We start from the raw sequence: 22287 nt of genomic DNA, 5'->3' as shown, positions 1-22287 counted from the left end.
GGATACTTTTTTATAGAATTATTTAATATAATAAATGCAATTGAATTTAATATAATAAATGGAATCAGACGGATGGGAATTCGGTTTCCTCACTGATTTTTATATAATTGTACGATTTTTTGGGTTTCGTTGGAAAATAGTTCTATTCACTATTTAAACTTCCTCTTATTCTTTAGTAAGTGGAAGTATTGTGATCGAGAAACTATAAACAATCAACCAGAAAAACCAGTCTCAGATTCTTTCCCCAGATTTCCACGACTTTCTCGGAAAACGATCGAACTGAACTCTTTAAATTGAGAACAATAAATAAGATTTTTCTTGAAGCCTTTTTTTAGCAAGGTTTCCGCGGGAGCCAATGGTATAATAAAAAACTTCAGCATCATCGTGAAAATTTCTTAGGCTGAAATGCTTAGAAATAGTGAGTGTTGAATTCATAGTAAGAAGACATTGTGCAACACTTATCTCTTGCATTTATAGTGTCACGAACAGTAAGTTCAACCTTGCAGGGAAAAGTACATTAGTCATTCTTCTAGGAGGGAGAGGGTTTATAACTATCACCAAGGTTACCAGCAAAGCTCTTTCACCTTTAACCACAATTACTTCAAGTCAATAGCCCAATAGGAGTTCCTAAATTTGTAGATCAAATTGTTAAATTATCGGCTTGTTTGAAAATATTTTAAATATTGATGCAGGGATGGATATTCATCCTTAATTTTGGAACTATTTAATCAATATCTCAAATTTCATTATTCGAATGAGGTTTTATTTTAAAATTTTTTTAACTATCTCTTACATGAGGGAATCGTGATTACCTAGGACGAAATAACTTCCCTATGTGTCCTATTCATAGGGACATATTCATGATTGATGATTGATGATGGTTGAATTTGTCTTGAAAAAGTAACAGGAACTAGTATTTAATGAACAGATTTCTAGTTGGGAAACCTGAATGTTGTGCATTCAGAACAATTTAAGTCCAATTACTGATTTGCTAGAAGATCACTTCAAAACAAACAAAAAAGATGAATGGAAACGTGTAATTTAGAATGGATTTCCCGTAGGGGGAAGTGGACTAGCCACTTCTTCAGGGATCTTGGCGTCCCTGCGGGCATCCCAGCCAAACAATACAAACAATACTACACTGTCACTTACAACACTCATACGGGGTCCAACTCAAATCAAGTTGTAGTGTGATGCACGGCGAAGAATGATTGGCACTGAGGTAAGTGGGTCTAGAAACGGAGCCTCTGAGATTCCGCAAGAGTACCATAAATTGCCCTTCTTTGCTGAGCTATTGCAGCGAGAAGGACAATACATTAATAAACTTAAGTGAATTTGGACTCGCTGAAAGCACAGCTACTCTGCTGCAGGATTCTGAGAAGTTACTGCTTCTGAGAGAGACTAACACAAGAAGATGCTGATAAATCAAGTCCTTCGTTACATTGAGTATTGAGGAGACGGTATGGTAAAAACATAATGAGAACAAAACCTGTATCTTATGAAAGAAGATTCTCTGTAATAAAACTACAAAAAGTCTGGCACCAAAAACATTTGTTGACTTTGGTGTCTAGAGTGTTGGGCTTCTGAATAACTTCAAATAACAGATTTCCTTTGAAATAAACTACACCCTGGTTTCTATTTAAAATTATGATATCCTATAAGCGTAGGTAAAAAATAATTTTTATTTATTACTATTTTTAGTTTTGAAAGCTCCTGCGATATTTTCATGTTCTTTTTTACTTAAAAGTGCTAAGCTTTTATGATGTAGTGATAAAAAAAAAAAGCCGGCTTTCTTTAATTTCAAAAGAAAAGTGGAAAAATAAATAAAAAGCAATTACAAAAAATCCAAGGACACATACATATACTAACAAGCAATAATGATCCACTTGATACTAGTGGAAGTTTATGCAAATAGCAAAAAAAAAAAAAAAAAAATTGCAATTGAATATGTATGTTGTTATTAAGTACTCGGCATTAATTATACATGTCCTGTTATTTATTTTTATTTTTGGTGAAGAAAATGGGTCGGCCATGATAACGTTAAATAATACAAGTAAATGTGTAAAATAAATTTAATCTGACTTAGTATTCTTAATAAAGTTTAATTTCCAAACAGTTTTGTAGATTTTTTTGTTCTTGTCTTAATAACATGTGCAAAATTAACTGATTACAGATGACAAAACAAGGTCAATGTAATGGATAATAATAATTCATTGCAAAGCGTAAGTACAATGTCCTAGAATTGTAATCAGAAATATTCCATTTCAGAACAGATCAGGACCAGTATGACAGAAGGTAGTAAAAAAACGAGGTCCTCCCAATCCGCAGGGGAAAGAGGGATGTGGCACATCTACTGTTATTCTGGCCACTATACATTAAGAGACGTCCTGAACATTATGAACACTATAGGCCTGTTTGTAAGTAACTACTCAGGTTTAGCAAACCTATAGACAAAATTTGGCTCTTTTTTACACCCACACTTAAAGAAAGATTGATAAATTTACAGTAGACTGCAATCTATAAACTAACTCTGTAATTTAAGGGAGCCACAATAGATCTATAAAGTCGTAGTGGATTTGGGCAACACTTTTCACCCTGTATCTGCTTTTCATTCATAAAGAAAACATTACATCTTTCAAAAACAAATTCGCGTACCTTTTTCCTTGCACTTATTTAGGTTTGTGCCCCAAGAGTATTGAATAAATAGAGATACGGGCCGATTACTACCCATTCTTCAGTTCATTCTGGCTGGTCGTTTCTTTTAGATCCTACAGATGCACGATACCTTATTTTTTTTACCAAAAGCTTTCTACAGCTATGTTGCTGATAATCTCTTTACAGACTGACATAGCCAACGTAGGCGAGATAATTTAAAGATTAATAAATACTACTAAATTGAGTGAATGATTAATTTATTTTTCGAACAAAAGCTGAAAATAAAGCTTGTCGTGGCTAAGTTTTTATTAAAAAGTACAAGTTTCTACTTCGCCTATTCAACTTTTTAGCTTTATTTCTATGTCTAGGCTGAAAAATATTCGCACCTGTGAATAATGAGCTTTCAATAATAATGCATTTTGTCATTGATTTGTTAGCACCCAGCCAAAAGGTCTCAAAATTGCCACAAGATCGCTAGTTTGAGCGGAAGATGCGGGAATGTCTCTCAGTACGAGAGATTTGATGTTGAATGCAAGAATTGATGTTGAAATATGAAGCATGGTAGGCAGGGAATTTCGGGTATTTGAAAGTAATGTACTAATCTGAAAAAAAAACACGATATTCATGGTTTCAATAATGAAGATCTTAAAGGAGGAACAAACACAATAAAGTAAATACAAATTTGCACACAAGAATTGCATAACGGATAAAATGTAAACACGTTTAAAGAAATATCGATTGTTTTCAAGACAAACATTTAGTTCAAAGAAGTGAAATAGTGCTTTAAAAAAAACTGAGATATATGTACCTAGACACCGGCGTAGAATAAGGTGGTAATTCGATGACTGTAATTCCAGTCGCCGGCGGAGGACTTGCAACATCCTTTTGTGCAATTATGGCCGGCGAAAAACAACAAAACGGTCTTCTATGGTCTAACAATCGCCATTTCTCCTTAATGTTTTCCTTTTTGATGTTGTTATCCAACAGAGGAGCCGGAGCAACCGACCCACTTCTTAGATAACAACATCCAAGCCACATATTGTTATCATTTAGTTTACATTACTAGGATTCAGTATGTCACACTTAAATTCTTTTTTTCTTCTCATTTTTGCAAGAAAAAGAAAAAAAACGAACTGAGAAACATGGAAATTGTTAATCTAAACTGGACATAAGGATCACGTGCCGGTCAGTGGCAAACTGGCCACTAGGTTGATTACCGCCCTTTCTCAACTGGACTAGGTCGATCGAACACTTCTACAAACACAAAACATCATACTAGAGGTATTCTAACTCTCCAACCTAATTCATTTTCTACTTTAAACCTACCCTAACTTGATTACATAACCTGACAGATTTCCCAAGCCCGCCTTTGATCTTTCTCACTAAACAACAGGTTGAACTTCGCAAAGAATATTTAATTCTTAATGCTAGCCATAAATCAACCACATCCTACCAACTGTTACAGTTGCTGCGCTTACTGAGAACAAAAAAAAGCGATTCATCTTCACAATCAAGAGATTTTCTCTTACCGCAACCAATGTAGAATTGCAATCGACAAATTGTTTTTTGAGGGGGGAGGGAAAGCAAGTTGAATACATGCCCTCCAAGGGAAGAAAACTAGACATGTTTTCAAAGATCTTTTAACATAAACTGACAGATTTTCTAAGCTTGCCTTTGATCTTTCTCTCTAAACAATTCTATATCTTATTCTAACAATACAAACAACGCTTCACGGTAACAATGCTCGCACATCCCTAGAGTTTGCAGAGCACAGTTAATTTATTTATTAATTTAGTTAAATTAGCGCGAAGTCTAGCTCATCATCAAGTAAAGTACTGCTCGTTAACTTAATTTTCACTAATATGTTTTGCAGGCATCTACATTCATTAAACAAAACATTAAAAGTTGATTCACCTGCAATGTTGATATATATAATACATTTGACGACAAAAGAATTTCACAAAGAAAATCGCAGAAATTGCTTAGCCCTTTTGTTAAGATATCACCAACTCACATTTGGCGTTAAAATTGCAGTTGTAGAAGTTACAGTTATTTAGAAGAAGTTGTTATGGAAAATGTATCGTTCATAATACTTTTCCGACGTTCTCGATTTTTCTCTTTTTATACATGTATATAAATCCGAATAAATTCTACCATTTTTATTCGATTTTTCCGAAGAAATTTATTCGAATGAAAATTGGGTTTTGAAAGGCTGTAGACCCTAAGTATTTTTTCGTTTTATTTTGAGAAAGAAATAAAACATCGTAGAATGAATGTACAATCACAATAATTACAAGTCTAGAACAATATACTCTGCAAACAGCTAGAAAATGTTTTTCACGAACATGCTAATGATTGGTGGGCAGACAGGTTTATCTTAGAAATCTTTTTTTCTTTTTTGTCATGCAAATAACTATATAATAAGCAACAATTTCTCCGATCCATCAACGGTAAAACCGAAGTTCTTGACCTGATAGATTTAAAAATAATTGAGAGGATCTATGCCTACCAAAAGTTTTCTCACGAAAATATGTTTCTAATTTGGAAAATCCTCAAAGCTGACTAACCACACTAGAAGAATTCCTCATGATAAGGCCAGAATATTGTAGCTACACAAATGTTGCAGCTGAAATAAAGATAGGTAATGAAACAAGGAAAAGAAGAGTAATGATGAGCAGACCCCTACACCAAAGCTACTCTTAGAAAGTAGGGCCAAGATTTTTAGAATGGCTCTTCTCTCTAAGCGTGCAAATAACGGTGTAAAGAATACTAGTCACGCCTCTGATGTTCTGAACGCTCATTCTTGTGGGCGATGAGGCGTTGAAGATTTTCGCAAAGAAATCAGATTATTTGTGGGTTATCACAGTTTAGGCTATGAGATTAAGTTGATATAGGCTGGAACATTCACCAGTTATGGTTATGCAAGTTCCTTTAATCTTAGTGATCGGCTGCTATATAACAGGAAGGAAAACTTTGAATAAGTACTATTGGACAAAGGGCACACAGATAGGGTACCTTTGACGTGGAAGTCCTATGAAATACTATATCTCACGGGAAACCTCAGCCTTCATTCTCAGGCATTCAAAAAGGGAAAACCCCCTTCTCCAAGTTTCTCTAGAAGACATCATGATAGTAATTCGACTATGTAAAAACCTAACATTCAGTGAATCTTCTTTGATATATTAGCTTGGCGGACATTGGAGTCACAATAGACCCAAAGGGGTCGCAGTGGCGTAGGCCTTGTAGTAGTCTAATCTAATCTAATATAATCTGGCGGACATTGATGCCAGGATGTAGATGGATATATCTAGTCAGAGGAAGATGGATTTAGGAAGAATGAGCCGAACGAATTACCTAATTATCAAGATTCTGCGGGTTCATTAAATCCAAATGAATTAGCTGAAATATAGATGGCAGCATGTTCAAAAGGATTTTAATGGAAGAGTTCCTATGAAGAGATTCTTTACTGAAGAACGGATGTCCTCCAGAAAACGCGAGAAGCGAGTTAGATACTTGAAACATATACAATAAATTAGAATGGCATAGAATTGTTAAAACATTTAACTTGGACTGCACTTTCGAATTAGAAATTTAGAAGTATTGCACAGGTTGTATAATTATACATTGAAATGGTTCAGCAATTGTGGGCTACTGATCCAAAACTATGGGGGTGGGAACTAAAAACAACCCGAAAAGCTGATTTCAATTCTTCTAAAGATATCAACTTCGTAAAATATTTATTTCAAATGAATTAGAGTGTACAGGGAACATCACATGCTATAGCATTTAAAATGGTCTAACGAGAAATACTGAACCCCTTATTTGTTATACCTTCGTGCAAGTTATTATTCAGCTGCCATAAAACCAGCCTACTTTTCTACCCAAGGTGCAAGGCCAGTTGATCAAGGCCTGTTGGAGGTGGTTGAGTGCAACATTAAACTCAACTTAGCGTACTTTTTTTTATACATTTTCCTCTACTCATGGTATTGATTTACTCGAAATACTTTCTTATTTTTTTTTTTTTTTAATATAATGTGTAGTTGAAAAACAAAAACATATTACATGTAAAGGAAATCGATTTCTTTATAAAAATTTTTTAAGCATGGAGATTTATAATACTATAATACATATCGTGTATTGGATGAGTCAAAGAAAGCTCTTTCTTTAACCTGTTAATGGTAACTAGTTTGTGAATCCACGGTTCAGATTAATTGTAAAAATAAGTGATTCCAAATTCTGTAACTTTGGATAAAACCAGACTAATGACTCAACGTTTCTAAAAAGCTGTAATTAAGAGCTGAAGATTGAATGAATTGTTGGATACAAAGCTGATACGTGTAACTTTTATCGTTTAATCAACCCTTATACTAAACTATTTAAGCTGTGAGTTTTTAAGGAGATTAATAAAAGATTTCCTATTATGTATATGATAAGCGCAATAGATACCACAGTAGCTAGCCTTCTCTCTTGTTAGAAAATGGATTCCATCACCCTGGAGAATGAGCTATGTACGAAGCTTCTGGGAAGACAAAATATAACGGCCAGGGTCTGAATAGGAGCCCTAGGACTCCGCAGAATGTCTTAACGACTGAGCTAATCCTTCTCCTAATGTTTGTAAAGTTATTTGATTCTTTCTTTCTTTTCTATGTAAACGGTTTATCCAAACTTTTGACAAAGTTGAAAATGTAGTTGGATAAAAGATTATACTGGCATAGAATTTCTGTTATAATTTTAAAGAAAGGCGTAGTTTCTTTGGGTACATGCGTGTTTTATTCTTGATTTCGTCATGAAGTGTAAAGCTAAGTAGGAAATAGGTTATTGATTTTTTTTCAAGTTTCTAACTATAATAAATATTGTATATCGGCCAGTAGGACAAGCAATCATTTTGTCATTAAACTGAGTGCTTCTACCAGGTCACTGGCTTATCAATAACCATGTGTGCTACAAATGAATGCAAGACATTATTTGCATTTTCTTACTTTTTGGATCTTTTGTTTTGAAACTTGCTAATTAACGAGCAATCGCATTGTGCAATAAATAACACCAAGATATTTAGAGGTCCTTTCAACAGCATTTTAGGGGGTTTCAATTAAATCCAGTAGAAGATTGGTAATTTTGCGATCCAATTTCCGTCTCTTTATCCTCTTTATTAGACAGATTTTCAAATCTACTGTTGCCAAGTCTTTGTAGTTAATAAAAAAAAATTAGTTCGTTACACACGTACATATCTGCAACTATTTTTCCAAAAAAAATTTGTAACATTAGAAATATTAGGAACATTATAACGGAGTTTGGGGTGGAACAGCAACAGCAGTATTGTGTAGCTAAAATTCTATAATGGAAGTTAATGTTTAAACTAATCAAGTCTTTCAGCTTCTAGGAAGCTATGCCGTTTTATAATTGAGAAGCAAACTAACATTTAGCTTCTTTTTTTCTTAAAACGAAGTTTGAAATTTATCTACCAACTTATGAAATTTTATCAACACATTAGATTATCATAAATAATGTGGCATTTAATTCTTATGGATACATTATAAAGTTTATTTAGTGTCCATCAGAGTGCATGACTTGGGGTGATTACCTCTATATATAGAGTACTGGAAAGTTCACTGGCCAGCTTTACTGCAGACACCTGCTTAACCAATCTGGGTTAGATTACTGATTAAATCGATGAATTAAATCATTTAGTTTCATGAATATGAATGAATTTAGCAACAATGGATTATTTGTTTTTATTATTGACTCAAATAGAAACAAACAAAAATCTATCGGTGAACACTCGCCCAATATACTCACAAGGTTTTTTTAAATCTTACATTCTCTCAAATTCAAAATACTTTTATTAAAACTATAAGTTTGTAGAAATGTTCTCTACATTGAAATGAAACTTTCAAGTGAAGTTAACCCAAACTAATCTCGCCTTTAGATCAGCTCTAAGCTACATTTCCATAGAGAAAAGTTTTTGATCTATATGAATGTAATGTGCGCACGAACTTCATAGAAAATTTCCTAAAATTTATCTTAAAAAAATATCGATACCAAAAAGTATTTCTTGCTGAATTTTTAAAAAAATATAACCCTTCTTAAAAGAATATAGGTAATATGTAATACAAAATAAAAATGACAATTTAATGAACGGTAGTCCCAAGTTTGGCCAACTTCTTAAGAGCAATTGATCGGCTGAATATCAAATTTTCTTTTAATTTATGCTGACTACAGATAGACAGACACAAGAACAATTGAATTTGTAAAAACACCTTTTTAACGTTTACGGTGTCAACTTAAAAACTAAAATCTATATGCTTGAAGTACTTCCTTTTAAGTAAAAGAAAAGTAAAAATATTTACATATAAAAAGCTATAGGTAAACTAAGTATAAATATAAAGCGGAACAACATGCAAACTGCATTACTTTAAAGTTCTTACACAGACTTTAGAATCTGCGTAGGAAGAAGTCGTGAGGTAGACATCCTACGCAAAAGGTAGACTAACGGGGAACCAGGTTCAAGAAGATACAAATACTTAAATCGAGCTTCGAGAGGTAAAAAATCACGTCTTATGAGAGAAATAAACTAAACTAAAGCAAAACAAAAAAAAAATCTCTTGATAAATAAATCAAGATCTCTTTAAATTAAAAACTGTATATCGTTTCTAAAAAATTTAAATCTTTAAACCATTGCCTCAAATTTAATGTCGATAAATTGGGCCATTTCCAGCAAACATTGCAGTCCAATAGAAGCAAGTATATCCAGTTCATTTTATTGTACATATTTTTATCTATATATTTTATTAATTAATCGCCATATCTATTGGTCTATTGATGAGTCAGAATGAGATTATGTAAGAACAAAGAATAAGAAAACAAATAATTTCGAGTAACAAAAATTGATTCGCGGGTGGGCCGCCCCCCGTTTCATACATCAGTGCGAAAATTTTGCAATTCCCATTTTTGACACTTTTTTTTCCGAAATAATAGAAGGAGTTTACTGCATTATAAATTCGATCAATTACAAGGGAATTGATCTGGTGTTAAGTCTTACTAGGGGTTTAAGACCATTCATGAAATAAGAGATAACTGTAGCTTCAGCCTGATACTCTGCAATTGCGTCACAGATTTCATTAGCTTTAATAAAGTCAAAAATAAAATAACTCAATTTGGCTTGAGCGTAGAACTCGGTCATTTTCTTCTTACATGACCTGGTACTTCCAGCCTATAATGTGCCGCAAAAACTGTACGTTAGTAAGTCAGTTAAAAGTGTTCAAAAGTGATCCAAATTACGTGATTTCTAATAACGTAATAAATTAACTTGAATGACCGAACAAAAAGTTCGGAGCGTAAACATCTACGTTTAGAATTGAAATAATTGAAATTTATTTAATTAAAAAAAAAAGTGAAAATTACGTTCGCTACATCGGTGCTGAATTTCGAATTTCATTTAAGATAATTGCAATAATGTCTGAATTCAAAATATTAAAAATAATGCCGAGTTTTGAAGGAAGAGAAGTAAATGAGTATCAAAATGATATATCTTTTATAAATTTATCATCAAAAATAAGAAACATAATACGATAATAATTATTATTTAGTTAAACAATATTTTTTATGATGTTAATAATAAATAAAAATAAAAACTATTAAAATATTTGAGAAAAGATATTAAAGGGAAATTTATCGTTTTTATGTTGGCAACACTGGCTCACTCACACCCATCAATATTAACCTTCCATTAGAACCTTCGGTACAGCTGGTGTGATAGTGACTAAGTGCAAGAATTATGCGCGAGTATACTGCAGTTTATTTATTGCATTTGATTATCTTCCCATGCAATTTAGATAGTGAGAAGATGACATAATTTGTTTATTTCTTCAAATTAACAGCAGAGATTTCACCAGAATGATTTTGCTGATAAGTATCTGGTTGATTTTCGTATCATTTATGTGCAGATGCATCTACTTGATGTATCAAGTATGGACACTACGCCGTCCACAGGTTGAATTAAGAAACCCTAGTAATCCAGTGAGGACATTGATTATAATTGGCTCCGGCGGTCATACAGCGGAGATGCTAAAAATTGTAAGTCAGTTGAATTTCACCAAATATCGTCCAAGAATTTATGCTATGGCATCCAGTGATATTACCAGTGAATTAAAAATAGTTTCAATGGAATATAGTAACAGTCCTAAAGGTGAATATATAGTAATAAAGATACCACGCAGTCGTGTTGTGGGGCAATCATTTTTTACATCCATTTTTACCACTTTGTATTCATCATTGTTTTGCATTCCATATTTGTTTTATTATCGTCCCGAATTAATATTATGCAATGGTCCTGGAACATGCATTCCTATTTGTGTTATTGCTTTTCTAATGAGAGCAGCTTGTATTTCTAATAATAGAATCGTATTTTTTGAGAGTATCTGTCGTGTATGGTCGTTGTCGTTAACAGGTAAAATTTTATTATGTATTGCTGATAATATCTTTGTACAATGGCCAGAATTGAAAAATTCTTACAGGAGGACACAATATATAGGTAATTTATAATTTTTTTTGTTCTTTTGAATGCCTTTAAACAGCAGACTGTTATATCTACTTAAAAATTTTACCAAAGACTGAAACTCAAAATTATTTATTAGAATAATTATTTATCTGATATTGCTTTCGTGTTGCTAGGATTTTTAAGAATTTCATTTACTGATATCTAATAAAATTTAAAAAATCAAAAAGTGCCATTAGTCCAAAATATCAAATTTGCTTTCAACAATCGTTTGTAATAGTATTAGTAAAATCCCATAGGGATTGTTTACTGCGCTGTTAATGTAATCTAAGTGTTCTTTATTAAATTATTTCTATTTTATTATTGTATATATTATAATAATAGTAATAACATCTATTTTATTACTAATTGTGTACATAGCGCTTACAGAAAAAAGTAAAAATAATAACATATGAATGATTATTTTTCTTCCATGTTTAAGTAATCTCAAGGACTTATATTATTGCACGATGTTCCTCATATAAAAAAATGAGCATGACTGTAGTTAACGATCACGAGATATTTTTGTAAAAAAGTAAAGGAAATTAATCCAAAACTGTGCCTGAATTTTTTTTATTCCCAGCCTCTTCTTCAACCGGCATTTGAAATACGTAATAAATCAGAAATATTTTTGTTAGAATTGCTAGTTCATAAAGTGCAGTTCGCATTGATCTGCTTAACCAGAGGTAAAGTATTTAATGAACGTGAGAATTTCCCTTGAAATTAATGAACAAGTTGAGTCTTATTTTGTACACATTTGCAGTAACCCAATTGTTCAGGTTAACTTCGTACTAAAGCCCTTTGAGATACTGCTCACTGTCCTAGAGACTAGGACTTCAACTTACTAAGTTCTCTCTACACTAGATTGGCTGTTCATTGAATTAATTCATTTGTTAGACAAAAAATAAACCTAGCTCATTTTAGCAAACCTTAATTCCAGAACTTTTTAAGATTGAAAAAAATACTATTAATAATAATTAATTAATATTAATGAACAAAACCTGTTAAGATGGCTAAAATCAAATGCTTAGTATCTTAAATTGTAGACGTTCCATCACAGCAGACCTGTATTTTGATTTTAAATCGGTTTCTGATATTTTTACTTCTTCACGGATTGAATTATTATATTTGTGTAGATAAATTTTACTTCTACTAAAAAAAGGTTCAGTTGGTTGCTCCAATACTCAGAAACATATAGTTTAGTGTAGATAGACGAGAATTCGAAACTGGTTAGAATCGTAAAAAAACATAAAATCACTGATATTGTCCCAGCTTTACGGATTTAACCATCTTGTCATCACCTTTTATTACCTCACTTCTCGAGCCCAACATTTTTTGTTTTAAGTGTAAATAATTACTTTTACTTGAAATTTACTATTGCAGGGCAGTAAATGAGCTGACTGAAGAGAAGAGTGGAGATGACAGGCTCTCCAAAAATAGACTTGTGCACTGATCTTCGTCACCAAGAAACAGAACAGTTGACGCAGCCTCAGATCTTGAGTGGGTTGTCGGAAATTGTATCAGGTGATAATAGATGGGATTAATGGATTCGGCTGACCAGACAGAAGGGAGTAAAATTTTAGCTGCGAAATGTTTTCGTCACCGAAGATTTGTGTGCTGAAGTCGTATATAAGAAGCGTAAACTTTTGGTTTACAATAATGGCAGATATTAGAAAGCTGCACTAACTCCCATATTTCTTTTCTAGAAGTCCAAATTTGTTTCAGTGTTTGTTTTATATCCTTATTTTCGTAGTCATTGTTACTTCTGATTGTTTGTTAGTTGTCGTGCCAGTAAATAGTAACTTTTCCTTTGGACGTTCTGGTAATGGCAGTACCTGCGCCAGGAAATGCCGTCACATTGAAAAATAAAGGAGGAAAAGTATTGAACCTTTCTTCTATATAAAGAAAATTTACTTAAGATTTTCAATGCACTACAAGTAACACTTCAAGGGGTGGATTGTAAATACTGCAGGGGCAGAATGAATATTTATGTGAATGTATGTGAAGCTTGTATTGTTATATTTATTGGAAGTACATAAAGTGAAAAAGAACAGGACCCGAAATTATTGGAGGAGTTTTCTCCAATAATTTTTCCATTCGTGAAAAAAAGGCTTACAGATCAGTAAAATTTTTGAAGATGATGGGGTTTTGGAATCATCTAATCTGTGGAGAATTTTTATTGAATAGGGGGAAGTATGCTGTTCAGAGAAAAGACTCCTTCCCTGACGTTTTAGGGTGGTAGGATTTTTGTGATAATTAGATGATAACAGAAAATATATTTGGATTCCGAATGTTTTCTAGTTACATTTTTGTGTGAGGAAAGAAATGAACTCACTAAATAAAGATCTTGATGATCTTATTTTACTCCTTTTTGGTCACTATTCCCAAATTAAATATTGTTTCTTTGCCAGTGAGAAAAATTATGTATCTTACATTCTTATAATTCACTAGGGTTCCTAGCATTTCATACTCTTTTTTTTAGCACAATCTTATTGCTCTTTAGGTCATTCATAATTATTTCAAAAAAAGGTTTTCAAAATGTCTCCCTTTTAAGGAACAATGCTACTCCAAAAAAAAAGAACGTAACCAAATTTGGGTGGATATATAAAAAAAGAAGCATATTCACATCATCTTATTGTGTCTCACGTTAGGGTCAATATTTTGTTTTAAATATATTATCTTTACTACGTGCAATGTGATACAATTTTGAGCAGAAGGTTATCTAATGGAAACATATAGTAGAGCTGGAGAGAATGAAGGCATTATGCTTAACTAAGTTGAGTCTTATAATCTTGCACTTAGAGATCTCAGAGTAATACAAATTTAAGTTTTAGCATTGGTCACGAACACAATTCTCTTACCACGTAATTTGATGCATTTTTTGAACAAACACTGATCCATACCAAAACTTTTGGTTAATTCTGATTTTATTTTACATCGAACACTTCTAAATAACTAGATATCGTGTGATTAAAATTTTCTCGCAGATATATGGGAATCAAAAAGAAAGAATGTATGTTGAGCAGAAAAAGTCAAGACATTCCTACTGACCATTTTTTGATGCAACTTTTGAAATTATTGAACCGCATGAGATATTTACCTATTTCATTTCTGATTTTACAATGCAAAATGGCAGTATTCACGATTTCGAATTTAGAAATTAACACCACCGGTGATTGCCCTATTTCGAAACTCTCAATTGTCAGCAAATTTATACGATAGAAAAATTATAGTTAATGAAGTAACTTTGAAATTAAAGTTTCAGTTTTTGAAAATAAAATTTTCATAAACTGAAACTTTAATTTCAAAGTTAATCCTTCCTTTTCTGCTTAAAATATTTTAAATCGATACGGTTAACATTTCTTTCATAACTTTAATTTAATCTAGAATTACTATTCTATAATATTATTATTTAATTCATAGAGCTTCTAAATTCTTCAAAGCTTAAAAATTTCATTACATTATATTTTTTCTTGAAACAATCATGCTAGAAGCATCAGGTTTAAAAAACTACTACATCACAGCTTAAAAATTTATATTTGGTACTTACATTAATCTATTTCTGCTATTTGAATTTTCTTGTCTTTTAGACCATCTTCCTTTCCTTATATCATCTTGACCAACTATTCTGTAACCTGAATCTGCCTGTCAAAATATTTACAATGAATTTTCTGTAAAGCAAATTTTTTGGTGACGAATGAGGTATAGAAAAAAATCTTGAAAACTGAAAAGTACCTGTTGATACTGTTGCCTACTAGTAGATCTGTTTCTCCAGTCAAGTGGTTGTTGAGGTACAGCTATTGGTGGTAGACTTTGGTTAATACTGACATGGACTGGTGGATTTGTTGGGCCATCATATCCTCCACTGTTACTACCCCATCTGGTTGGCTGCCATGATCCATTTGCTTCGTTCATTCGAGATCCTTTTCTTTGATATGCCCCATTTACACCTGAATAATTTAGGTTCAACTGTGGAAATCCTAGCAGCGTAACGAAAATAAAAAATTATTTGATGAATCCAATTTAAAAAAAAAAATTTTTAAGAAGCTATAAGTTCTTGAAAAATGTTAAAACTAGTGAAATTGAAGTAACAGGCTCCTGACATGACCAACAAACCCTCTTTCCAGCTCCTTGGATGCGATTCCTTCCTTTACGTTAGTCCTTCAAACCTTGATGAACATTTTTAGTTAAAGGCACCCGTTGAAATGACTTATGTAGATTTGTGTTCATACAAATCTATCAAACTCTTTCGAAATCAAACTTGTTTCAATAAACTTACAACACACAAATGTCTCCTCTCTTTATATTTAATGCGGCCAACCATTGATGACAACCACATTACATTCACATTCTACGAACAGTTCTGTGATCTATGGGCATTTTAAGATAGGATAAGGATCTACTCTTTTACACTTGATCTCCTCTTCCAAAGATATGAGAAGTTCCATCAACCTTTTCTTTAATAATTTTCGGGAAACTACTCATCTTAACCAATTTTTAAGATTTCTAATATGTCTAGACGTACAATATCAATTGAGTATGATCTGCAGATACTTTAATTTATTAGAGTAGAATAAAGTGGCGTTTGAGAACTTTGGCACAGATTAATAAATTGTTATTTGCTCCTTAAAATAGTCAACATCATAAGGTAATCGACATTGTTGTTTTCCTTCCTTTGATTAACTAGTCTACTTTTCCTCGTCTATGCCATCAGGGCTTAAGATAAAGTTAGTAAAAATAGAGTTCTTCAGAAGATTTATGAAGTTCGGTTTGGCAATTAGGAGGCAAGGAAAGTGATTAAGTTTTAAGAGGTCAGTTCAAAAAGATGTAATGTAAAGAAGCTAAGCTGATGTCACTTGAAAAGGGTCCAAGGCCCTAGAAAATGTAAAGAGTGTGGCTGCAGGAATAAAGAAAGAGAGGTTCTCCAGAGGCAGCATTTAGGGACAGTTTATTTAAGAAAATGGAAAAGTGTTAAAAAAGTAACAGTTTTGAAGATATCAGAACATTAATTGCGGTGAGTATTCATTAAGTACATTTCTCCACAATTTATTTCCACTTAAAAAATAAATAATTATCAATTTTTGAAAAATAGCTTTTAAAAAAAAAGTTGTTTTTTTTTTAACTGAATATAAGTAAACAATCAATACCTTTATCTGGTAAAAGTCCTCGTTGAATTTCTGCGTTTGTTTGATAATTGACATAAAGTGGTCTAGAATTACCTGTGGATAAATAGATTTGTTTTAAGAATTGCATGAAGTAGCATGATATTTTAAGAATTTTTTGCATGTAAAGTTAGTTTTGTTAATTTTGTTCAGTAATTATTAGTATATTATATTTTAAAATATGAAATTTCTCCTATTTAAAGTATGAATCAGCCAAACCAAGTTAGGAAATTTAATTCAAAGGACTGTCTCCAGACTATATGTATTCAGAACTACCTTTATAATTAAGATCAATCTCTTATTTTAGTAAATCTTGGCAAATTGAATGAACAATTAAAATTCATAAAAATATTTACTGTTTACTGACTATAAAAGAACCTAAATATGTTTTAATTAGATAAACTTCATTTAAATGAATTTAAATGCACCCAGTTAGGATCTAAAAATTGTATTCCCATTTCGTCCTTACCTTTTAAATTTTATCTTAAATAAACCCAATAAAAAAGGGTGATATGAGTATTTACTGATTTGAAATTAAAATTTTAAATAATTCAATTTCATATAAACGATTTTTCTTTATTTATTTAAATATTTATAAACAAAAACTTTACCTTGAGTAAATGATGGATGACTGTGTCTTGGATCATTAGGCCAACTCTGATCATATATTGATCTCTCATCCTGTAAAATATGTAAAAAATGTATACTTAAGTCTCTTTTATTATTTTTTGAGCGTGTTTATTTTATGTTTCCTGAACATAACGCTCTGCACTGAACTAGATTTGATTAAAGCGAGAAATATTATAATTTGACAAGTAAAAAGTTATCAAAGTAACTAGCATGAATTTTTTTTTTTTTAAATATCATTTTTGTGGGCAATGATTGGCCCATTACAATTCGTTGAACTTTTGTAAACCAATAGAGTTATCGATTTATATTTTCCCCAAGATGAACACATCAGTGACATAAGATCAATTAATATGTATCAACAGTAAACTTTAACGTTGAATACAATGGGATTTATGTATAGTGCAACGTGAAGTACATATTAAAAGAATTCTAAAGGAAGTTATTCTGTTGTTTCCTAGGGACGTCCTTTAAAAACAATTATTTACTTACAATCTAATTTCAATGAATGCTGATGACTATTGTAATTGCTTTTCACTTTTTCTAACTATACTTCATAGAAGGAAGAATTGAAATCGTGTCAAACTTTTAATATAGAGTTTCCATTTAAAATATTCGCTTTGAGCACAAAAAAAATTGGTCTGCAAAACTTAAAATACAAGAAACAGGAAAAAAAAGTTCAAACATGGTTTAGGTGCCACCATCAAAGCAGACACAAACTCATAAGAAATAAATCATCTAACTTCATTTTAAAGTAAAGAGAAATTTATTTGAAAATAAGCAGTTAATTTTCAAGAAAACACTAAACTGAGACTATTTTTAGAAAGAGTCTTAAGATTTTATTAACTATGAAAGGCGTTAAAAATGTTGTAAATAGCAAGATAAACTTCACTCATTATTGATGTAAAGTTACAATTCACTACTATTACCTGAAATGTTGTAAACAGTAGGGGTCGATACCCAAAAATCTTGCACATAAGCATTGTCATGGCTAATCAGTAGATTTCTTTATCGTCAAATCAAGAGAGTATTATCATATTTGTGATAGGAAAGCAGAAAAAAACACCAATGCACAATGATCAAGACTGAGAATGGGTTGTTTGTTGAACTTGTACCAAACTATTTGGTTGGCCTTTAGCAACCAACTACTACATCAATGACTTCCAATCAATAGGTTGTTGTCATGATAACGTGCACAAAATCTAATGCTTTTTACACAAGTAACGTTCTTTTTTTTTTACTAACGTTTTTTCTTCACTACAGTTTGCAACTGGTAAAATGGATTTAATATTCAAATAAATATGTTCTCTAGAGGTCAACATTTTCAGATATTTTATAGTCAAGGAGCCACGCTGTCTGATTTTACTCATGCTAATGCTTTGAAAACTTTTCTAAGGCATAACAATTAAAGTAATGTTTTTTTCTGAAAACTTACATAATTATTGGAAAGATAATCATAATTTCTTGGAGGTACTGCAACACCAACTGCCATCATGTTCTGATTTGTTGGATCTCTGCTCCAACTGCTGAAAAAAAAGAAAAAGTTTTTTATCAAATATCTGAATCACAACTAAACTTGAATAATTGTTTTGGGCAATTTTTCTAAGGCAATCAAATTGAATATTATCAATATTTTTGCATTTTAAAAGCGAAGTAAGTCACACTCACTGCGACCTAAAATCTATAGTGAGTTTGTGCCTAAGAATGTAGCTGTTCTACAGTATTTCGTGTATGTGAAAGTGTTTGGATGATGAGGTTCCCTTACCTCGAACAGATGCACACATCTATTTCTGAAGGCTCTAAATATAATGTGACAGGTTGAGTCTGTAGGTGTTTTTAAAATGGAATTTCTAAAGAAGTTATTACCAGAAAGTATCTGAATAATACCTCTTAAGAGGGATGATACTTTCTTTAGTAGTTTCTTCTTCAGTGGTCCTGCCGTTATCTCACTTTAAAAATATTAAATCCTATCACAATCAGCTTATTCCTATCACATTAAAAATGCTGGACTGCAGAAATAGATGTGTATAAATCATTTAGGTTTATCCAACCCATTTCTTCCCCATTAATCATAACATGGAAGTGATTTAGGCATTTCTTCAAAAATTTTAGAGTTCCGGCGAATATGCCAGTCTTACAACACAAACACTAATACTAAAATCTCAAACAAGTACACATAAGGAAATATACATAAGGCCAGTTATATGCATCTTTTTGAGCTAAGGGAATCTCCTCTCACAAAAACATTTACATGTTTCCATTTAGTATTTCACAGCTGATACAGGCTATGCATAAACACATGCATTGTAAAGTACCACTTGTGAATATGCCGCCCTCTTATTACAGTCTATCTAGCCCACCAACTTGCAAACTTTATCGTTCATACAGACATATACTGCTAAAACGGTTACTTATTTATTATTTTCAAACTTAACACTTGTTTTTTTCCATTATAATTAATGTAAATCAATTAAATAATTTACGCTAACAAACCTGAACATATTATCGGAAGACTGAGATAAATAAGCTCTTTGAGCATTTTCTAATTGTGTCCTAGATCGAGCAGAGCCTGAAGAAAGTGAGCCAGAACCAGCGAGTACCCAATCAACGTCCGTACCTAGATCAAAGAATGGCATTTTTAATTAAATTAGTGAAAAAAAAAATACTAACTAGAAACATATCCAAGACAGAGATTTGTTTTTTAAATATGCACTTAAGAGCCAAAAAGCAGCGTAATTTTGGCACAAAGATACTAAGTTATTTATTTTTGGACGTATAAATTTTTCTGAGGAATATTGGTCAACTTTTTTTGGTGACTGATTCATTAATACAAAGGGAAGAAAGATAATTGTCAATTAAGTGGAACACGTTTGGATTCACTAGCAAAATAACAACAGAAATGTTCTAGCAATATTTCTTCCCTAACAATGTATATTGTTTTCTTTCAAAACAAGAATCATTGGCAAACGCACATAAGTTTTGTTCTCAAACGAGTTGACTTCTTAACACAAGTCTAACAGTTTTTAGAACTAAAATTACCTGTCATTTGTGGGATTTGCAAAGAATACAGCACAAGTCCTTCGTGAGAAACTGCAGGAAGTTGCCTCCTGGCCAATCTAGCTTGTAAACCTTCATAGAAAAACAGCGCTTCTTCTGGATTTTCATAATCTTCTGGCTCAACGGTCAACCTCTTTCTAGATACGTATTGAGCCAAAACAGCAAGCGTTTCAAGTACGGCTTGTCTTACTCGTCGTTTTGGTTCAGTCACAGCCACAGCGATAATTCTATCAGTTAGGCCGGGGCAATCGAATTCATTACTAGGAAACGTCATCAACGCATAGAGTAGGCACAGCAGTGAGTTTTCACGAAGCTGTTAACAAGAAAAATCACGTTTTTATAATTTTACTTCCTTTGCACTTACCCGTTTGACTAATATCGACACTATCTTTAATCAAAGAAGTGAAATACAATATACCTTAGAACTTCTGGAAGTAAGGCATCTATCACTAAAAAGTACATTAACTACAGGCGCTGGGGTGGTAATCCTCATTAGAGTTTTTATCGCCTCAACGGCTTCCAGTCTTGCAGAAAGAGGAGATCCACCAGCAAGATGTCGACATACACCCGGCACGAGCCACGGCAGCAACGACGAAAGACCAGCAGGTGCCTGGCCTAATGTGGTTTTGGTTGCTCGCAACAGACTTGCCAATAATCTTGGAGGTCGTGGATCATCAGAAAGGCATCCTACAAGGTAGAGCAGCAGATGGCGTCCCTCTTCTGGAGATAGTCTTCCAGCAGCCCCGGAGGATAGGCGATCAAGGGCACGCACCCTGGTCCTCCAATCTTCCTGTAAATATGATAAAAAAAAAGGACTTATTTTGAGTATCATTTAAAACAAATAATATTAGAATTTTGTTTATTTTAGAATTCAAATTTCTTTTCCAAGGGGTTGTACTATAATCCATTATAATGATTAGCCATTATAATTGTTTTAAATTTGAATTTATGATGATCCAAAACAAATTTTCTTGTGAAAAAGTTGAATCATAGTGATTACTATCTTTTGCTATATTAAGAACCCCCATATATCAAGAGAAACAGTAAGAAGAACACTGCTATTCATATATTTAATAAAAAATCAATAAAATGCTCCACAAGGTACCAAATAAACATAATTTTCCCTCATACTTCGGCAGCACATACGAATCCAATGATCTAATTTTGTCTACTAACATAGTTAAGTCTTAACTTGAAAGAGTAATAAATTCATTATTGAGAAAATAGATCAAATTCTTCAGTAACTAGTTTGTATATTTCTTTTCTTTCATTTTTCCACCATTCAACTCAGTAACAAGGTATCTACTTGCTTATACATCTCAAATTATTTGCTTCTAATTCCAAAAGTAACTGAATAACAAGTATGCCTTCCGAGAAAAATTGTAATTGCTAGAATACCGCAATAACTTTAACCAATTAAGCAGCAGGCTAATACCTAAGATAAGATCCAGGGAAGCCTCTGAAAATTGGAGATAATCTAAAATGATTGTTGAAAGTAGTAATTAGTATTCTAAAGGTCAAATATATTTTCTCTTTCACTGCAGTTTGTCGATTAATGAAAGTAGCTGTTAAATAAATGTATAAAACAAAGGGCAGAAGTGAAATTAGCATATTTTCATATGACTATATCAACAAACTGTTTAAAACAATCCTAATAAGATTGTTTAAAATTATAATAGCAAATAAAAAAAAAAATGTCTTAACTCTCAAAAGGAGGTCAAGCTATCAACAAAAAGAAATTAATTATTACTTTGGTTTGATTTTCTACAGAATTTCTGTTTGGTCTTCTTATTTATTTAATGAAATAATCAATCAAATAAGAGTGAAGCTTTTCATAAATTAAAACATTTATGCTTGAAATTAATAATAGAATTCTTAAAAAGGCTTTAAAACTCAAAGCGAATATCTTATGTCTTGATTTAAGAATGTATCTCTCGTTAAATAATTCAATCAATTTTCGAAAATGTGTAAATAATTTGTATTAAAGCCGTTAATCACTAGACAGAGAGTGAAATAAAAACAAATTCTGGCTAAATGTAGCTTCAGCCAATACAATTCGAAAGACATCTCAATAATTAGGATTTGATTGTAGGAGAGGATTGGGAAGTGAGAAAGATAAAAAGGTTTAGAAAGTAAACGATCCAAATTCTTTCCAAGTGACAGTGCAATACAGAAGGAGATTCTGCAGCCAAGAGACATATTGCGCTGATTGTACTTGGAAAACCTCCCTTTTTTTTACAATGTTCACGGTTA

The 22287-nt window shown here is 32.2% G+C and overlaps 2 protein-coding genes and 2 long non-coding RNA genes across 6 annotated transcripts in view; 2 read left to right on the top strand and 2 right to left on the bottom strand.

The window, feature by feature from the left end:
• The window catches only part of LOC141456948 (uncharacterized), a 29088-nt gene extending 24240 nt beyond the window's left edge, over positions 1-4848 (top strand). The window contains exons 4-5 of one of the 2 annotated variants that reach the window (XR_012460128.1): positions 2274-2417; positions 4529-4848. This is a non-coding gene — a long non-coding RNA (uncharacterized lncRNA). Of the gene's footprint in view, positions 1-2268; positions 2418-4528 lie in introns of both variants that reach the window. The other variant, XR_012460127.1, reaches the window with a different exon arrangement.
• The window catches only part of LOC141456938 (uncharacterized), a 46558-nt gene that overhangs the window by 7526 nt on the left and 16745 nt on the right, over positions 1-22287 (bottom strand). The window contains exons 2-9 of one of the 2 annotated variants that reach the window (XM_074133350.1): positions 20453-20824; positions 20017-20347; positions 19471-19594; positions 18413-18503; positions 16962-17031; positions 16336-16407; positions 14924-15168; positions 14739-14833 (exon numbers count right to left, since the gene is read on the bottom strand). In XM_074133350.1, coding sequence (XP_073989451.1) covers positions 14739-14833; positions 14924-15168; positions 16336-16407; positions 16962-17031; positions 18413-18503; positions 19471-19594; positions 20017-20347; positions 20453-20824 — 1400 coding nt within the window. The remainder of the gene's footprint in view (positions 1-14738; positions 14834-14923; positions 15169-16335; positions 16408-16961; positions 17032-18412; positions 18504-19470; positions 19595-20016; positions 20348-20452; positions 20825-22287) is intronic. The other variant, XM_074133351.1, reaches the window with a different exon arrangement.
• LOC141456949 (uncharacterized) lies at positions 2059-3600 on the bottom strand. Its single transcript, XR_012460129.1, has 2 exons — positions 3464-3600; positions 2059-3257 (listed from the first exon to the last, which is right to left on the bottom strand). It is a non-coding gene; the product is annotated as an uncharacterized lncRNA (long non-coding RNA).
• Positions 10374-11744, top strand: Alg14 (ALG14, UDP-N-acetylglucosaminyltransferase subunit). The gene has a single exon (XM_074133372.1). It carries the CDS (start codon positions 10549-10551, stop codon positions 11194-11196), a length of 648 nt encoding a protein of 215 aa, XP_073989473.1. The 5' UTR covers positions 10374-10548; the 3' UTR covers positions 11197-11744.

Source organism: Rhodnius prolixus, unplaced genomic scaffold, assembly GCF_049639745.1.
Source record: "Rhodnius prolixus isolate KJV_2025 unplaced genomic scaffold, Rpr scaffold_10, whole genome shotgun sequence".
Classification (NCBI taxonomy): Eukaryota; Metazoa; Arthropoda; class Insecta; order Hemiptera; family Reduviidae; genus Rhodnius; species Rhodnius prolixus.
This window is presented reverse-complemented; position numbering and strand designations above follow the sequence as displayed.